The sequence below is a fragment of the Prionailurus bengalensis genome, chromosome B1, assembly GCF_016509475.1.
Source record: "Prionailurus bengalensis isolate Pbe53 chromosome B1, Fcat_Pben_1.1_paternal_pri, whole genome shotgun sequence".
NCBI lineage: Eukaryota > Metazoa > Chordata > Mammalia > Carnivora > Felidae > Prionailurus > Prionailurus bengalensis.
The window spans coordinates 132,727,943-132,744,701 of NC_057344.1; the positions used below are offsets into that span (position 1 = coordinate 132,727,943).

Sequence of the window (16,759 nt, forward strand, 5' to 3'; positions counted from 1 at the left end):
CCACTTACATGAAGTACCTAATGTAATCAGATTCATAGAGACACAAAGAATGGTGGTTGCCAGGGGCTGGGAGGATGGGGAGAATCAGGAGTTACTGTTTAATAGGTACAGAGCTTCAGTTTTACAAGATAAAAAGTTTCTGGAGATGAGTGGAATGAATTCACAACAGTGTGAATATACTCAGTGCCACTGAATTGTACACTAAGAAATGGTTAAGATAATAAATTTTATGTGTGTTTTACTACAACAAAAAATTTGAGGGAAAAATGTGTCGCATAAGAGATATACCCCTACCTGGAAAACACTAAACCAGACCACTAGTATAATTATTTTATACTGAAGAATGATTACAAACTTAACTAATGTGTATCATATACTTCTTTAGGTATTCAATATTGAGTTCTTGGTTTCTGAGCTAGTCATATTTTTTACTTAGTATGAGACTAGTATAGATTCTGGGTTTAATTCTATCAGTGTTAATTAAAATATTAAGCTTCTTATTTAGGCTATACTGATAAATTATATGAATTTTTATATTTTGTATTCTTACATCTTTCATCAGCATGAGAAGGCAAAGGAAAAGTTTACTCACAGGAAATGACATCTTTAGAGCCATTCTGTCTAGACCTCTTCCTGCTCTATTCTTCAGTCTTTCTGCCTTCCTTAGACTTCTGTTTATAAGAACTTCAGATTTAGGGGCACCTGGTTGGCTCAGTCGCTTGAGCGTCCACCTCTTGATTTCAGCTCATGATCTCACGGTTTGTGAGTTTGAGCCCTGCATTGGGCTCTGCGCTGACAGTGCAGAGCCTGCTTGGGATTCTCTCTCTCCCTCTCTCTCTGCTCCTCCCTCTGTCTCTTAAAATAAATTTAATTTTTTTTTTAAAAAAAAGAACTTCAGGGGCACCTGGGAGGCTCAGTCAGTTGGGCATCCAACTTCGGCTCAAGTCATGATCTTGCAGTCTGTGAGTTCGAGCCCCACGTTGGGCTCTGTGCTGACAGCTCAGGGCCTCTGGGTGGTTCAGTTGGTTAAGCGTCAGACTTCTGTTCAGATCATGATCTCAGTTCTTGGGTTTGAGCCCCGTGTTGGGCTCTGTGCTGACAGCTCAGAGCCTGGAGCCTGCTTCAGATTCTCTCTGCCTCTCCCCCACTCATGCTCTGTCTCTCTCTCTCCCTGTCTCAAAAATAAACAAACGTTAAAAATAAATAAATTTTAAAAAGAACTTCAGATTTGAATTTAATTTAAACTTTTAATTTAAACAAATAGAAAATTAGCTCTACCTAATATAAGTACTTCCAGATTCCCATTTAAATTGTAATGATGATATTAAAGACAAAAACTAGAGATCGCTTTATAACAATGATAAAGAAAACCATATATCAAAGATCACATCAGTGGGATGGACTGAGAAACTTATTATTACTTTACAGACTTCATGCTCCACTATCTAAACAATACAAATGGTCACAAAGAGAGAAGGAAGGGAAAAAAAAAATTAGTTGACTTCCTTCCTTTGTCTACTACTGACCAGAAAAACAAGTGACATTCCCCCTACTGAACAGAAAGTTATTCTCTGAACAATTCAGAGCTGAGTTGCATATTCTTTTTCACTTCTCTGCCCCCATTAGTTTTTTTATGTCAGTATCTCTTCAAAGATAGAATGTCTAGTATACAAAAAATGGAAAGGAGAGGGGGTCCTCCTGAGATACTCAGTCACTTAAAGCATTTGAGAAGAGGATAAAGGCAGGAAGATTATTAGACATAATGCCTGCTTTGAAGAGTACAGTGCACAAAGTACAAATTTATTCTTGATTCTCCAGCTTAGAAAATTGGACCAAATAGCAAGTGTACCTGTCTAAGCATTATAGATTATTCTAGTGCATACTCATATGGTGGCTCTTCAAATCTAAATTCATGAGCTGGCATCTACCCACAGCCAAGGGACAATGAAATAAAGAATGATCTACCACCCAAGTTGTTGGTAATAGCTGTGCCTGGATTGATTGATTCTCCTTCAGAACCACAAAACATGAAGAACTATTTGGGGCCTATAAAGAAAAATTACAAACTAAGAGAAAGGATGACTTGCTCTGAGGACTCCATGTAAAAACAGATTGCAGAGAATTGCTTTTTATATGATTCAGAGGAAAACTTGAAAGTAATATTACTAATCTTCTCAAAAATATGCTCAAGGACATGACCAACCCTCTGTGAAACGTAAGTAGGAATCTGTAAGGGGAAAATTGGCAATTCTAAGGCTAGGGACACAGAAGAATAACTGAAATGAGGAGAAGGGAGCCTAGAAATGTATTAGCAGAGATTTCAAAAACTACGTGGGAAACAATAGAGAGCAGAAATTATTAAAAATAAGTCAAGCACAAGGGTGCCTCAGTGGCTCAGCAGTTGAATGTCTGATGCTTGATTTCGGCTCAGGTCATGATCCCAGAGTCGTGGGAATGAGCCCTGTGTCAGGTTCTGAGCAGAGCATGAAACCTATGTAAGATTCTCTCTCTTTGCCCCTCTCCCTGGCTCACATTCTCTCTCTCTCTAAACTAAAAAAAAAATTAATTAATTAAAAAATAAAACATAAAAAATAAATCAAGTATGTGATGGGAAAGAAACTTGAAAAGCTCTTCCAAAATGGAAAGGAAAAAGATAAGAAAAACTGGGAGAAATAATGCTAGATATGAAGGTTAGAGATTGGAAAGCCAACCTAAAAATTATGATTCTAAGAAAACAAACATACTAATAGAAATAAAAGTAGAAATCAAAGGTTATGCCCATCTAATTGAGAGGTGAATTAAAAAGTAGTAGAAACTTGATAACTATCATTGATGGAGGGGCAAAGAAAGTAATAACATTCTGAATTTCTTGTCTTTCATAGAAGGTAGTAGAGTTTCCTTTTTTTCTTTTCTTTTTTTTTTTAATTGAAGTGGTACTCAGAATTTTGAGTTTTGTTTGGGGGAGGTGTTTTAGTTTTAATAATCAGAGATAAATAATAATTAGGGATGTATGGGTATGAGAAAAACCACTATTGGAAATCTCTATAAGATTTCTATAATCCAAATACCCTCAGAAGATAAGAGCAAAGACAGAAATCAAAGGAAAAGGAAGTTCCCAAATTAGAAAACATAAAGTAAAAACACAAAACTAGAATAAATACATCAACTATAACAACAAATGTAAATGATAAAATTCTTTGATAAAAGCTAAAATTGTAGGGGTGCCTGGATGGCTCAGTTGGTTAGGCATCTGACTCTTGATCAGCTCAGGTCTTCATCTCTGGGTCATGAGTTCAAGCCCCACACCAGGCTTCATGCTGGGCATGAAGGCTACTTAAAAACAAACAAGCAAACAAAATGACTAAGCACATAAAGGTTATATATTAGCATGTGTAAAATAGCACAGCAATAAATGAAAGAAATTTAAACTCAAGTTAACAAGGATAAACAGGCAAATAAATTTGAAGTATAGAACTTATACATAAAATTGTATGTCTATAACAAACTTTATCAAGTACATAGCACACAGTATAGCATAGTATCTGATATAATTAGTGAGATTTAAAATAAATGAGCATTGCAGAGGTGCCTGGGTGCTCAGTCTGTTGGGCATCGACTGTTGATTTTAGTGCAGGTCATGATCTCATGGTCATGGGATTGAGCCCCACATCGGGCTAAGGATGGAGCCTCCTTGGTATTCTCTCCCTCCCTCTCTGTCCCTCCCCTATTCGTGCTCTCTCTCTGTCCCTCCCTCAATCATGCTCTCTCTCTTTCTCTCAAAATAAATAAATAAACTTAAAAAATAAAATAAAATGAGCATTACATACTAAACTTTGCACCATACAAGTAGGGCTCAAACATTCCTGCTACTTTCTAAAGAATTATTCAGCTGTATCTGAAAGTTCTCAAAGAGTGGAAATCTCAAAGAGTCATGTTTTCTAACCACAGTGTAATTAATACCAAAAAATTCCCAATCAACTAATGAAAACTCTCCTAAAGGGAGGAAAAAAATTCAAAGACAAAATAAAAACTAGTGTAGACTATTGAAAAGAAAAAGGAGGAAAGTATGTATGAAAACTTGTGAGTTCTAAGCTCTTTTAGAAAAAAAAAATTTTATGTTTATTTTTGAGAGAGAGAGCACAAGCAGGAGAGGGCAGAGAGAGAGGGAGACTGAATCCGAAGCAGGCTCCAGACTCTGAGCTGTCAGCACAGAGCCTGATGTGGGGACCCACGAACTGCAGGATCATGACCTAAGCCAAAATCTGACACTTAACTGACTGAGCCACCCAGAAACCCCTCTAAGCTCTTTTTTTAAAAGGTGACTTCATCTTCTTAAGATTAAAAATAAATGAGCCACACAATCGGAATAAGAAACCATATAAAGGAAGAAAAGAAACCTCTTAGAAGTTTGAAAGGTTTCCGGGGCGCCTGGGTGGCGTAGTCGGTTGAGCGTCCGACTTCAGCCAGGTCACGATCTCGCGGTCCGTGAGTTCGAGCCCCACGTCAGGCTCTGGGCTGATGGCTCGGAGCCTGGAGCCTGTTTCCGATTCTGTGTCTCCCTCTCTCTGTGCCCCTACCCCGTTCATGCTCTGTCTCTCTCTGTCCCAAAAATAAATAAAAACGTTAAAAAAAAAATTAAAAGGTTTTAATAATAATAATAAAAGAAATGGAGAAAAGAGCAGAACTGATGTTTGAATCTAGGAACTGGTTCTTTAGGAATAAAAATGAAAATTTTAAAAGAGAGAAACCTCTCTGGGGCACATGGGTGGCTCAGTTGGTTAAGTGCAACTTCAGCTCAGGTCATGATCTCACAGCTTGTGAGTTCAAGCCCTGCGTGGGGCTCTGTGTTGACAGGTCAGAGCTTGGAGCCTGCTTCGGATTCTGTGTCTCCCTCTCTCTCTGCCCCTCCCCACTCGCTCACGCGTGCACGCGCTCTCTCTCTGTCTCTCTCTCTCTCTCTTAAAAATAAATAAACGTTAAAAAATATTAAAAATAGAGAAAAGCCTCTAATAATCTTGAGAAAAAATGGAACAATCTGATAATCCAAATTGAAATTTGCAGTCAAGGTATGTAGTAGTTTTTAAAAGATCAGAGACTACTTGCAATTTCATACTAATAAACCTGAAAATATAGAAATAAAAAATAAATTTTGAGAAGAAGGGTGCCTTTTTAGGTTAAATGTCTAACTCTTGATTTCAGCTCAGGTCATGATCTCAAGGTTGTGAGCCCAAGTCAGGGCTCTGCACTGAGGGTGGAGCCTGCTTAAGATTCTCTCTCCCTCTCCCTCTCCCATGCTCTCTCATTCATGTGTGTTCTCTTGCTCTCGCTCTCTCTCTCTCTCTCTCTCTCAAAAAAAAAAAAAATTGAAGAAAATTCCACTTGGATCCAAAAATCAAGTAATCTGTTCTAAGAAAATAACTAGATGTATAGCCAAAGATGTATATGAATAGCATTATTTGAGAATAAGGATTATGTCTGTATTAAGGACACACTCTGAAGCCAGATTAAATGAAAGAGAATCATAGCTGTGTAAACTTATCTGTAAAGGAGTATACATAGTGAACTATCCATTTCATTCATAATTTTGCTTTATAAAGGCCCTGGTCAAAAAACTAAAACTGAATTTCTTTTTATGCAAAAGCGTGCTAAATATGTAAAACTAAAAACTCCAATAATTAGGGCATGAACAGAAAAGTGAGTATTTCAGTATTTTGATGGACTCTCTTTAATTTGTTAGAAATTGCTTAATAGATTATGAAAATATAGGAATGAAGAATAATTTTTTTTCTTCAAATCGATCCTAATATTTAAGGGACTAGGAAGTGTAATGTTTGATAAAGTATGAGGATAAATATTTTCCTCCTACTGACTCATATCCATGTAGTATGTTTTCAATTTATGTTCTAGTATTATATGCATAGTATATGATTTAAAACCAAAAAGGTGAGGCCTTTTAAATCCGAACTATCTGTAACACCACCACAAAAGAGTGACACAATGTTTGTCAAAGTTTGAGCACCTATAAATGCTCCATTAATTTCTACATATCATAATAATAGCTAAAGTTTAAAGTGAATAAACACTGAAGATCAAGTGTATTTGTTTTATTGTATGACACTGTCCACTGAAGACAATGGTTAAAGCTTTAATTAGAAATCTGTTCTGCAATTGCAAGAAATAACATTAGATTCATCTTATAATGTTGACGCTGCATATCAACTGTTTTAGTATTTTAAAATAATACTAAAAATAGTGTATTCTCTTAAATAGACAAATTAGGAGCTTGATGCTATTTTGATTAGTTACATGATCTTCATGCTTAGGCTGAATTAAATATCACTTAGTTGTCTTTTATATCCTTATTCATTAGGGGCACCTGGGTGGCTCAGTCGGTTAAGCGTACAACTTCAGCTCAGGTCATGATCTCACAGCTCGTGAGTTTCAACTCCACATCGGCTCTGTGCTGACAGCTCAGAGCCTGGAGCCTGCTTCAGATTTATATACCACAGAAAAGAAAACACACTGAAGTAAGAGAACATACAGAAAAAGAGAACACATGCTTTTTCAAGATGTCGGATTTTAGTAGAATTGAAACTTCATTCTTTTTATATGTAGATTTCTTTATTTCAGACCAAGAGCTCTAATTAGAAAATCACTTGTCAACAGGCATTCTGTGCATCTTATCACATGCAAATTTATAGACTAATATTGTTGAGCATATTCAGCTTCCAGAAATGTAGTTTGAGTTTTGTTAATAGAGATACGGGCTAAATATATTTAAGTATGTCATAGAATATATTGCAGGGGCACCTGGGTGTCTCAGTTAGTTAAACATCTGACTTTGGCTCAGGTCATGATCTCACAGTTTGTGGGTTCGAGCCCCGCATCAGGCTCTGTGCTGACAGCTCAGAGCCTGGAGCCTGCTTCAGATTCTGTGTCTCCCTCTCTCTCTGTCCCTCTTCCTCTCGCTCACTCATTCTCTCTCAAAAATAAATAAACATTAAACAAAATTTTAGAATATATTGCAGAGTAGGCTTAGAATCTATTTTAAATAACTATACCAATAGTGAATGCAGTTGCACTGTCGCTTACAGCAGGCTTGGGTAATGAAATTGTCCATAGTGCTGGAATCTGCATATAAGCTTATTTCTTTCAGGTTTTTTTTTTAAATGTTTGTTTATTTTGAGAGAGAAAGCATGCCCATACATGGTGGGGAGGGGCAGAGAGAGAATCCCAAGCAGGCTCTGTCTGTGGCTGTCAACGCAGAGCCCATAGGGGGACTCCATCTCACCAATGTGAGATCATGACCTGAGCCAAAATCAAGAGTCACATGCTTAACTGCCTGAACCACCCAGGCGCCCCTCTTTCAGTTATGAATACTTGCTTTATCAACATTATGATATGATCTCTTCCATATTCAAGTGTTTATATAGCATGGTAAGAAATTTTGTTAGCAAAGGGCTCTGAAAGAATTCATTATTCTTAGCTTTCTGCAGAGGATAAAAAACAAGCTACGTATGGCTTGAAGGAAATCTTTCACTTTAGCTTATTTGCTTATTGTTCTCTTATCAGTGTCTTAGAATTACCTTCATGAGTCAATTATAGCTATGGAAATATAACCCCTATTTCTGTCATTAAATATTCTTAGAAATCTTGTTAGTGGTGAATTATCCCACAGGAACTATAGAGGTGTTTGGATACCTGACCAAAGCCATATTGGTATTTAATAAACCATAACTATGACTGAAACTATCATAAAACATTATGCAGTTATAACCTTTTGTAATGATTTAAACTTTAGGGAAGTAAACTTTTAGAGCTAAAAGAAAACCACAGAGATCAGTAGCCAAGCTTTTCATTTTCTGTAGGAAGAAACCAATCCAAACAGCCAGGCTAACTGACAATGTATGATTTCAGCTTATTAACTGCAGAGCTGAGACCAGAACTTCCCTTTTTTGATTTCCAGTGGAAAATATTCTCTTCTCAGAATACTTGCTTTACACAAATTCTGTTTTAAAAACATGAAAACATGAGCATGCTAAGTATACCAAAACTTCCAAAGGAATGTTGAAGAAACTAAATTATCATAAATTTGACCTATGATCAATATATAAGCAAAATTGAATATGATTTAATTACTTGTTTTTGTTATTGATTTATTCATTTATTTTGCATTCTGAAAATGGCTCTTTAAGACTGATTTATGTTGGGGTGCCTGGGTGGCCTCAGTCAGTTGAACATCTGACTCTTTATTTCAGCTGAAGTCATGATCTCATAGTTCGTAGGTTTGAGCCCCACATTGGGCTCTCTGCTGACAGCATGGAGCCTGCTTGGGATTCTGTGTGTGTCTCTCTCTGCCCTTCCCCGACTTGTGCACGCACTCTCTCTCAAAAATCAGTAAATAAACATTAAAAAGAAAGAAAAGATTGATTTGGGGGCACCTGACTAGCTCGTTCGGTCAAGCGGCCGACTTTGATCGTTTGGTCAAGCGATCTCGTGGCTCATGAGTTTGAGCCCTGCATCAGGCTCTGTGTTAACAGCTCAGAGCCTGGAGCCTGCTTCAGATTCTGTGTCCCCCTCTCTCTCTCTCTCTCTCTGCCCTTCCCCACTGGCACTCTGTCTCTGTCTCACAAAAATAAATAAACATTGGAAAATAAATAAATAAATTTTACAAGATTGATTTAGATGGCTTAGGTTATAAGCTATGAGGGAAATTTTGACATGTTGCCTTTTATTCACTTATGCTAGCCTAAGTTTTCCAACTCATACCCTCATTACTTAGATTAGAAAGTTTAAAAATAGCTATTGTGATATCCAAGTAATTGAAGTCTTGAAGAATTTTAGTTGCAGGGAATTACAGCTTTGCTAATCAGTGTCTTACACAAATCAGCAGCCTCAAAATCACTGTAAAATTTGTTAGAAAGGCAGTCCCCTTCCTGAGACCTAGACTATTGAACGAGAGTCTGTTTGTAAACAAGCTCCTAGGTGATTCAGCTATGCCTTAATGTTTGAGAAGCACTTCCTCAGTTAGTAATCTCAAAACCTGGTTCTACTTGATGTCATTTTCTTGTCTCTTTCTTCCTCACCTTTCTTTTTGTCTCCTGGCCCCCCAGGCCCCCAAAAGGAACATAAAAATATCAGCATGTGCTTTAATAAGCAAAAAGAAGTTCAGGTTTAAAGTATGTAGAAGAGAAGAAAGGATGTACATCTCCTCATTCTGAGATGGCCTGGAGGACTAATTGGCTGATTATACTTACATGTCTTTGGAATATTTTTAGCATCTGGCAGATCCACATTTTCTCCCTCTTCTGTATTCTCCTGGAGTCATCATTCACATTGGTCCATGTTCCCAAAACTAAGCTTGTGCAACTGCATTGAGAAGTGAAATGCAGGAGTTAATTATACAGTGTTGACTTTACAGAGGGTGAGCCACAAAGCATCAAAAGCAGGAACTGCCTGTTCCAGTTAAGGACAGAGAACAGCAAAGGATATATTATTGGTTATGTAACCTGGGAACCACTGTGAATAACAGGCATTGTGAAGCAGATAAAAAATGGTTGTGATTAAAAGCAAAGTAAAATACCTAAGTCCAAGCCTCCATCTACAAAGATGATTCTAGTGAGTTTTTCTTCTAGTTAGTGATGGATTGAATGTCTGGTGTGGTGATTAAAAGCTTAGACTCTGAGCTAAAACTTTCTTGGTTCAAATTCCAGCTCATCTACTTCTTGGCTCTGTCACTGTGGGCAAGTTTCTTAACCTCTAACCTCTTCATCTGAAAATTGAGAAAACAATAGTACCTACCTCAGGGGGCTATCGTAAACAGCAAACGAGAAAATCTATGTACAAAATACTTAGCACAGTGTCTGAAACATACTAAGTACTCAGTAAGTGTTAGAGTGTATTTATTTGTTCATTTGTTCATTTATTGCGATTTTTCACATCAGTTTCCCTTGTGAACAGTAGCATTATTTTTTGGGTCTCTTCCGGGATTTGACCGTGGTTTGTGGCTGTGAAAATAGCTATGGCTTTTTTAAAGGAAATTCTCTGGGCTAAAGAGTGAGTGTTGATCACCTCTGGGATAATAAGTGCTAAGCTCTGTCTGATGATAGTGGTAATGGTAGGGAGCATAATAGCAGTAAAGGAGAAGTGTCATACCGTCCCTTGAGGCACTTAGATTCAGAATGGAAAGAGATGAGATACACATGTACATAGAAGAAAAACCCAACAGATGGTTTAAAAAATCAATTTTGTATGTTGAAAATTGTGTAGCACAAATGAGGATGTTTGGGGTGCTTGAAAGGCTGCCATCAGTATTGGTCATTAAGGACTGTCATTTTCTTCAGGTGTCTTCTACAAAGAATGAGGAAAAAAGGGCACTGTTTTATCTGTTATGTAAAACTGTAGTTTGACAAGCATGAAGGATTTTCTTTTAAGCAGACTTTTGAATCTTGATTTAGAAGCTGACTAAGCACTGAAAGGCTGACTGTGAGAAAGTCTTGGTATTGATGCTGCTAAAGTATTTGCTAACTTCAACCCTCACTGTGGTTATATGAACACAGGGTGCAAGCAAGAAGGGAGAAGTTCCAGAGTGTGCTGATCAGGTAGTGTTCTATAATCTCACTGTTCCACTTCACGTTTGACTACTTTGTAATGCTTTTGAAGGAATTCAGGCTTTGGAGAAAATGGGGAGGTAGAAGGAGTTTATAAATGCTCAATAAAAGGGCTGTAAATTAGGTGTTGAGATGAAACATTGTAGACCTTGAAGGATTCTCCATCTTGAGGAACTTCAGAAGAAAAGATGACTTAGAAATAGTCCTGTAGAAACCAGTGTTGCTTCCTTCTTCTCTGTCCCCTGTGGTTCCTGCTGCTGTCTGCATGTTCAGAGCAGCTTTAGAAAGCTGCTTCTGTATGCACGTCTGGAGGAGGTGGACAAGGAGGGACCAGATTTGGGCTGGGGAGCGCCAGGAATGGGTAGAGTTGGTAGCAGGAAGGCAGTCAGCAACATTGTATTAACATTTTGGGAAAATGAAAAGACCCTGAACTAGAACCGTGGTGGTAGGGTTAGAGGGTAGAGATGGTTTGTAAAGGTCACTTTAGAACTCTATGTCATAGACATCTTTAAAATGGAGGGGCAGAGGGAAGCACCTTTCAGGAGTAAACACCCAGGGCCATCCTCTAATTCTAGGAATAAGTGAAAATCAGCATCTGTCAGTGGATGGTTAAACATTGTACAGAGAACAGTCAGAGTCTGGCTGATGCTTTCAGCCTGGAATCCCCTTCAGACATTGGGTTCACAGTCTCTGTGCTCTAATCTGACTTTATTTCTTTGTGCTTCTTTTCCACAGCACGCACGTATCCCAAGTCAGCAATGTTTCAACAACTGGAGAGTAAGTTTTTTGGATTGGAGTTTTTCCCCTCCTTTCCCATTTATCAAACAGAAAAAAAAAGCTACTCTAATGGTGTATAGTGTTGGGAAATTAATACAGTAAGCAACCAATGATTATTTTTAAAACCCGAGAAGAGGACTAAATAAGAAGTGTTCCTGTTTGAGCTTCTGTGTGGGTGTGTGACTAGAGACGACTCAACCGTTTGAACATGCAAGATGTTTGCTTCAGTCAAAATAATGTCATAGTCTATTAATATTTGCAAAATGTGTGTTGGGGGAGGTATCTTGCAGTGAAGGATGTCATTAAAGGCTAAAGTAGTAACAGTATCTTTCCTTCTTCCCTCATAATGTTTTTTTTTTTTAATTTTTTTTTCAACGTTTATTTATTTTGGGGATAGAGAGAGACAGAGCATGAACGGGGGAGGGGCAGAGAGAGAAGGAAACACAGAATCGGAAACAGGCTCCAGGCTCTGAGCCATCAGCCCAGAGCCCGACGCGGGGGTCGAACTCACAGACCGCGAGATCGTGACCTGGCTGAAGTCGGACGCTTAACCGACTGCGCCACCCAGGCGCCCCATTCCCTCATAATGTTTAATCAGCCAGCATTTATTGAGTACCTGCACTATGCCAAGCAGAGTGTTAAGTGTGTAATGTCAGATAAGCTTTGGGCTCTGCCTTCAGGGACTTTACAGCCCAATAGGCACACAGAATCAAAAGCAAATTAATGATGGCAACAAATCCTTTCTCTTCAGGGCAGCAATAGTGTTCTATTGATTATGTCCATCGTCTGCCTTTTTTTCCCTCAGGCCACCAGTTGCACATGGTCTAAAATCTAAACTCCAGTTACCTGCCCTTGCCTACCTCTCTGACTAGATTGCTCATTATGCTTCAACCTCGTGGCCTTCTCTTTCTGGAATAGGCCAAGCGTATATTTGCCACAGAGCGCTTGTACTGGCTGTTTTTCAGCCTGGCCATTAATTTTCCTATAATCCACTTTTTTGTTCCAATGTCCTCTCGTCCGAGAAGACATCCCTGACTATCCACAGTTACTCTCCAATCCTGGACTCCATTTTGGAGGGAATTTATCATCATCTGAAATTTCACGATTTGTTTATTACCCACCTTGCCTCATAGCAGCAACGTAAGCTCCATAAACACAGGGGTCTTGTCTGTCATATTCATGGCTGTATCCCTAACATACAGAAAAGTGCCTGATGTATATTAGGCACTGAATAAATATTTGTAAATAGTTTCTTGCTCAAAGACTTCCCATCACACCTTCCTTCCTTTCTTCCGCCCTTGCTGAGACATAAATGGGCCTTTTTAGAGCATCTTCCATCAATAGGGATCAGGCAGAAAAGGAGGGAAGATGTGATAAGGAGGTAGAGAGAATTTAAAAAAGCACTAGTTAGTATGAATTTGGATCCAACAGGATAAATTGGGTTTTTTTTTTTCTTCTTTGTTAGGTAAAGAAGCAGTGAGAGGGCAGGACTGACCTCTCTTAGCTTTGTGAATTTTAAAGAGATTCCGGAATTATACCAAGACTGATGTGTTCTTGCTTATGTGTTTCCTGACAACCTTTACTTCTTTTTTATCTTACATAGTTTGGAAAAGGTGTGGGATGGGTTTGTATGTACATATTAATTCACTGACATCCCTGTGTGCCACTGTTAGGTAATCTTGAATCATTGGGATATGGAGTTCTAAATATAAAAGTTCTAATGCCCAAGTTAGACTATACTTGTTCAATGTCTACAAATAGTTTTAATGAAATTACTATGCATCTGGTAGAAAACTACATTTGGAAAATCTCAAGTTCTTAAATTTCTTAAAACCCATTTTATTTAAGCAAATGTTTTTCTTAATCTGAACATTTTAAAACTATGTACATGGTTCTTTTAAATTTTCTAATAGCTTTATTGAGACACAAAAAACTATACATACTTAACGTGTACCATTTGATGAGTTTGGATGTGATTCTTTTTTCAAGTGCAGAAAAATGTGGTTTGAGGAGAATATGTTGAGAATTTTCCATGCCAGCTATTTCGAATTAAATAGTGTGGTGATAAAAGAAGGTTGGACACATTGAAAGATTATACAGCTTTAGAAAGGATACCTTATCTATCCCATCATGCACTCTTTTTAGCCCCTGTACTGAAGTATTTCTTCATTTTGGACGAAGGAAATCTATCCTACCATCTTCAGTAATGAGTATTGGGATGTTTGCATGAATGCAGCTTCAACTGTATACATCACAATTTAATTTAATGGAGGTTCAGAAAGATTTTGCTATTCTAAGTAGACATCTGGAGGAACTCACCCTTATAAGAATAGGTCTATTCTTATTCTATGAGGAAAAAAAAATATTTCCTCATTCTGCCTTATATAAATGACCCTTATTTCCTGATGGCCTCTGATAACTGTTGCTAGACTTGCTGTGAGCATTTCAGTAATGCTGGACCTACAGAGATGAGAAACACGGTTATCAAATTGGTAGGATTTGTTAGGTTGGGATTTATCTTTAACACACGATACAGATATTTTGAGATGTCTCATATGCTATCTCTGTTCATGAAACTATAGTAGATCTACCATTGGAAATACAGATTTTCCAAAATTAGAGATACAAACTTTTAAAGACAATCATTGATAAATTTGATTACCTGAGTGACTCTGTATTCTTTTTTTATTAGACTCTTAGAAAGAACCATCCGGTCAGCAGTAGAGCAGCATCTTTTTGATGTTAATGGCCCTGGAGGCCAAAGTTCAGAGGACTCAGAGTCTGGAACATCATCAGCGTCTTCTTCCACATCTGCCAGACAGCGCCGCCGCCAGTCCAAAGAGCAGGATGAAGTTCGACGCAGCAGAGATGTGTGAGTTGGCATTGATGCCTCTTATTTGGATTTTCTCTTCTCCTTTTAAAAATATACACCTGAATTAGTCACTGCATTATAGCCATTCCCATTTCAGTATTCAGGTTAAAATTTTAAAAGTTTCATTTTGACTATTCTTTTTTTTAAGTTTGTTATTTTTTGTTTTTGAGGAAGAGAGAGTGCAAGCAGGGGAGGGGCAGAGAGAGAGAATCTCAAGCAGATTCTGCACTTGTCAGCACAGGGCCCGGTGTGGGGCTTGAACTCACGAAACTGTGAGATCATGACCTGAGCCAAAATCAAGAGTCAAATGCTTAACTGACTGAGCCACCCAAGCGCCCTTGACTATTCTAACTAAGGTAACTTTTGGAAATTCGTAGGCAGCTAAATGAATATTTCAGCTTTTTCTAGATGTTTTATGTTGTCTAGATGTATATTGTAGGAAACCACCTCTGATTTAGTACATTTCATGGCTTCCTCATGAATATCTTATTGAGAGGGATGCTGAACCACTGGAGGAGAAAATGGCCCTATGCCTGTCCAGAGGTGGTTTTTCTCCTATTAGACAACATTCATTTGGCTGTTAGAACAGCTTATGAAATCAACAGATTTCCCTGCTATATTGGCCTGATGAAATATTAGAATATCACTGTAATATTCTGACAGTTGGTTACATTTTAGGGTAAGGAATGTTGAGCCTAAGTCTAATCAGAAAAGGAAATGTTTGTGTTCTTTATTATTATAGTGACTGATTTTAAGCTTTCCCACAGCATGAATTTCAAGAATTTGAGATTTTCAAGGATTTGAGAAAATACAAATAAATAATTATCATCCATATTTTTGAATAATCATTATTTAAATTGTCACGGAAAATAAAGTTATATTCATGTATTTTTCCCAAAAGTTTTATTTTTATCTACCCTAGCATTTAGTCTCTAAAAAGTTATTGTTTTGAATTCCTTATTAAATGTCGAAGACTAAATCAGACCCTAGTCCTCCTCATTCTTTTTTACCTGGATTCATAATCTACATCAAAATCTAAGGGAAAAAAGAGATTTCTTTTTGATTAAAGAAAGACACAAAAGACAAGTAGTGTAAATAAATACCATGCCACATATTGTCAAGATGTTTAAGAGCTATACTAACAAATGTAATTTTAGAAATAAAACAGTATCAGTGGTATAACCTACTGACTTTTTAAGTGATATAGGCAGCACTTTAAAAAAAATTGTCTTAGGGTGCCTGGGTGGCTCAGTCGGTTAAGTGTCCGACTTCAGCTTAGGTCATAATCTCACAGTCCATGAGTTCGGGCTCTGCGTGGTGCTCTGTGCTGACTGACAGCTCAGAGCCTGGAACCTGCCTCAGATTCTGTGTCTCCCTCTCTCTCTGACCCTCCTCTGTTCATGCTCTGTCTCTCTCCGTCTCAAAGATAGATAAAAACATTAAAAAAAATTTTTTTTTTTTAATTGTCTTGGAGCTGCTGGGTTGGAGAGGGTGCTGTGTAATACTACCTTTAGAGAATAGAAAAATTGTAATACGGGAGGTATTTATGTTTAAAATTAGCTATTGACTAAGCTTTATAGAAAATGTTTAGGAGTATAATTAGTTTGTGTACTGCCTAAATTATGTTACACAGCAAGTACAAATTATTTAATACTGTTCATATCCTCTGCCTCCTTTTTTGCCAAACAGTATGTAGCAACACATTGCATTTTAAAAATAGTCTTAGTGTGTCACGACATCGTGCTTTCCACCCTCTTTGTTTGGACAGGTGGACAGCAAGCTGAGGTTGGATGGAAGTGGTAGTAAGCACAAGAGAGAGAACAGAGACAGACAGTGCAAGTGTTGATGGTGGGTGCACGGCAGCAGGCAGGGGACAGCACAGTGGGGTAAGGTCACAGTGAACGGGGATAGACAGAAAAATATGAAACACAGAGTAAGTAACCTTTCCTGCAGAGTTTAGTTTCCCAGAGTTGGGAATGTTTCTAATATAAGTTATCTCAATCATATTTTACTATCAATATCAGGAGAACAAATGAGATGGAGAATGGTAGAAGCTGACTAATCTAACAATCCACAAAACTCCAGCCTTCCCCTTAAAGTTTCTTCTCTGGTAATTTCCTTCACTGCTCATGCTGCTTTCTCATTGTGGTCAGATTAAGTTGTGCACTGAGTGAGTGAATCTCGGGCTGCAAACTGTGTGTGGCCAAGGTAACTTACAGTCTTGCATTACTCTTTCTCCTTGGTGTGTGGTCTGGGCATGCAGAAGTCCCCTTCCTGTGTTCCCTGTTGGCCTCGCCCTCCTAGTCATATGGCCTCCTCCTCACCTGACATGCTGGGTAATTAGCGTGTCTTGATAGTCCTTCCTCTTCAACCTCCACGCCACACTGCACTGCCTCTCTGAGCTCACCAGGTCTGTGGAGGAGTGAGGCCCTTATCTCTCAGGGCCCCAGACCTACTACTTTTGTCCCCATGAAAGTCCTCTCCAGTATGTCCCCAGGAG

The 16,759-nt window shown here is 38.2% G+C and overlaps 1 protein-coding gene across 1 annotated transcript in view; it reads left to right on the forward strand.

The window, feature by feature from the left end:
• Positions 1-16,759, forward strand: part of FAM13A (family with sequence similarity 13 member A) — a 341,975-nt gene that overhangs the window by 257,875 nt on the left and 67,341 nt on the right. The window contains 2 exon segments of the mRNA XM_043572193.1: positions 11,346-11,387; positions 14,080-14,259. Of these exon segments, the coding sequence (XP_043428128.1) occupies positions 11,346-11,387; positions 14,080-14,259 (222 nt within the window).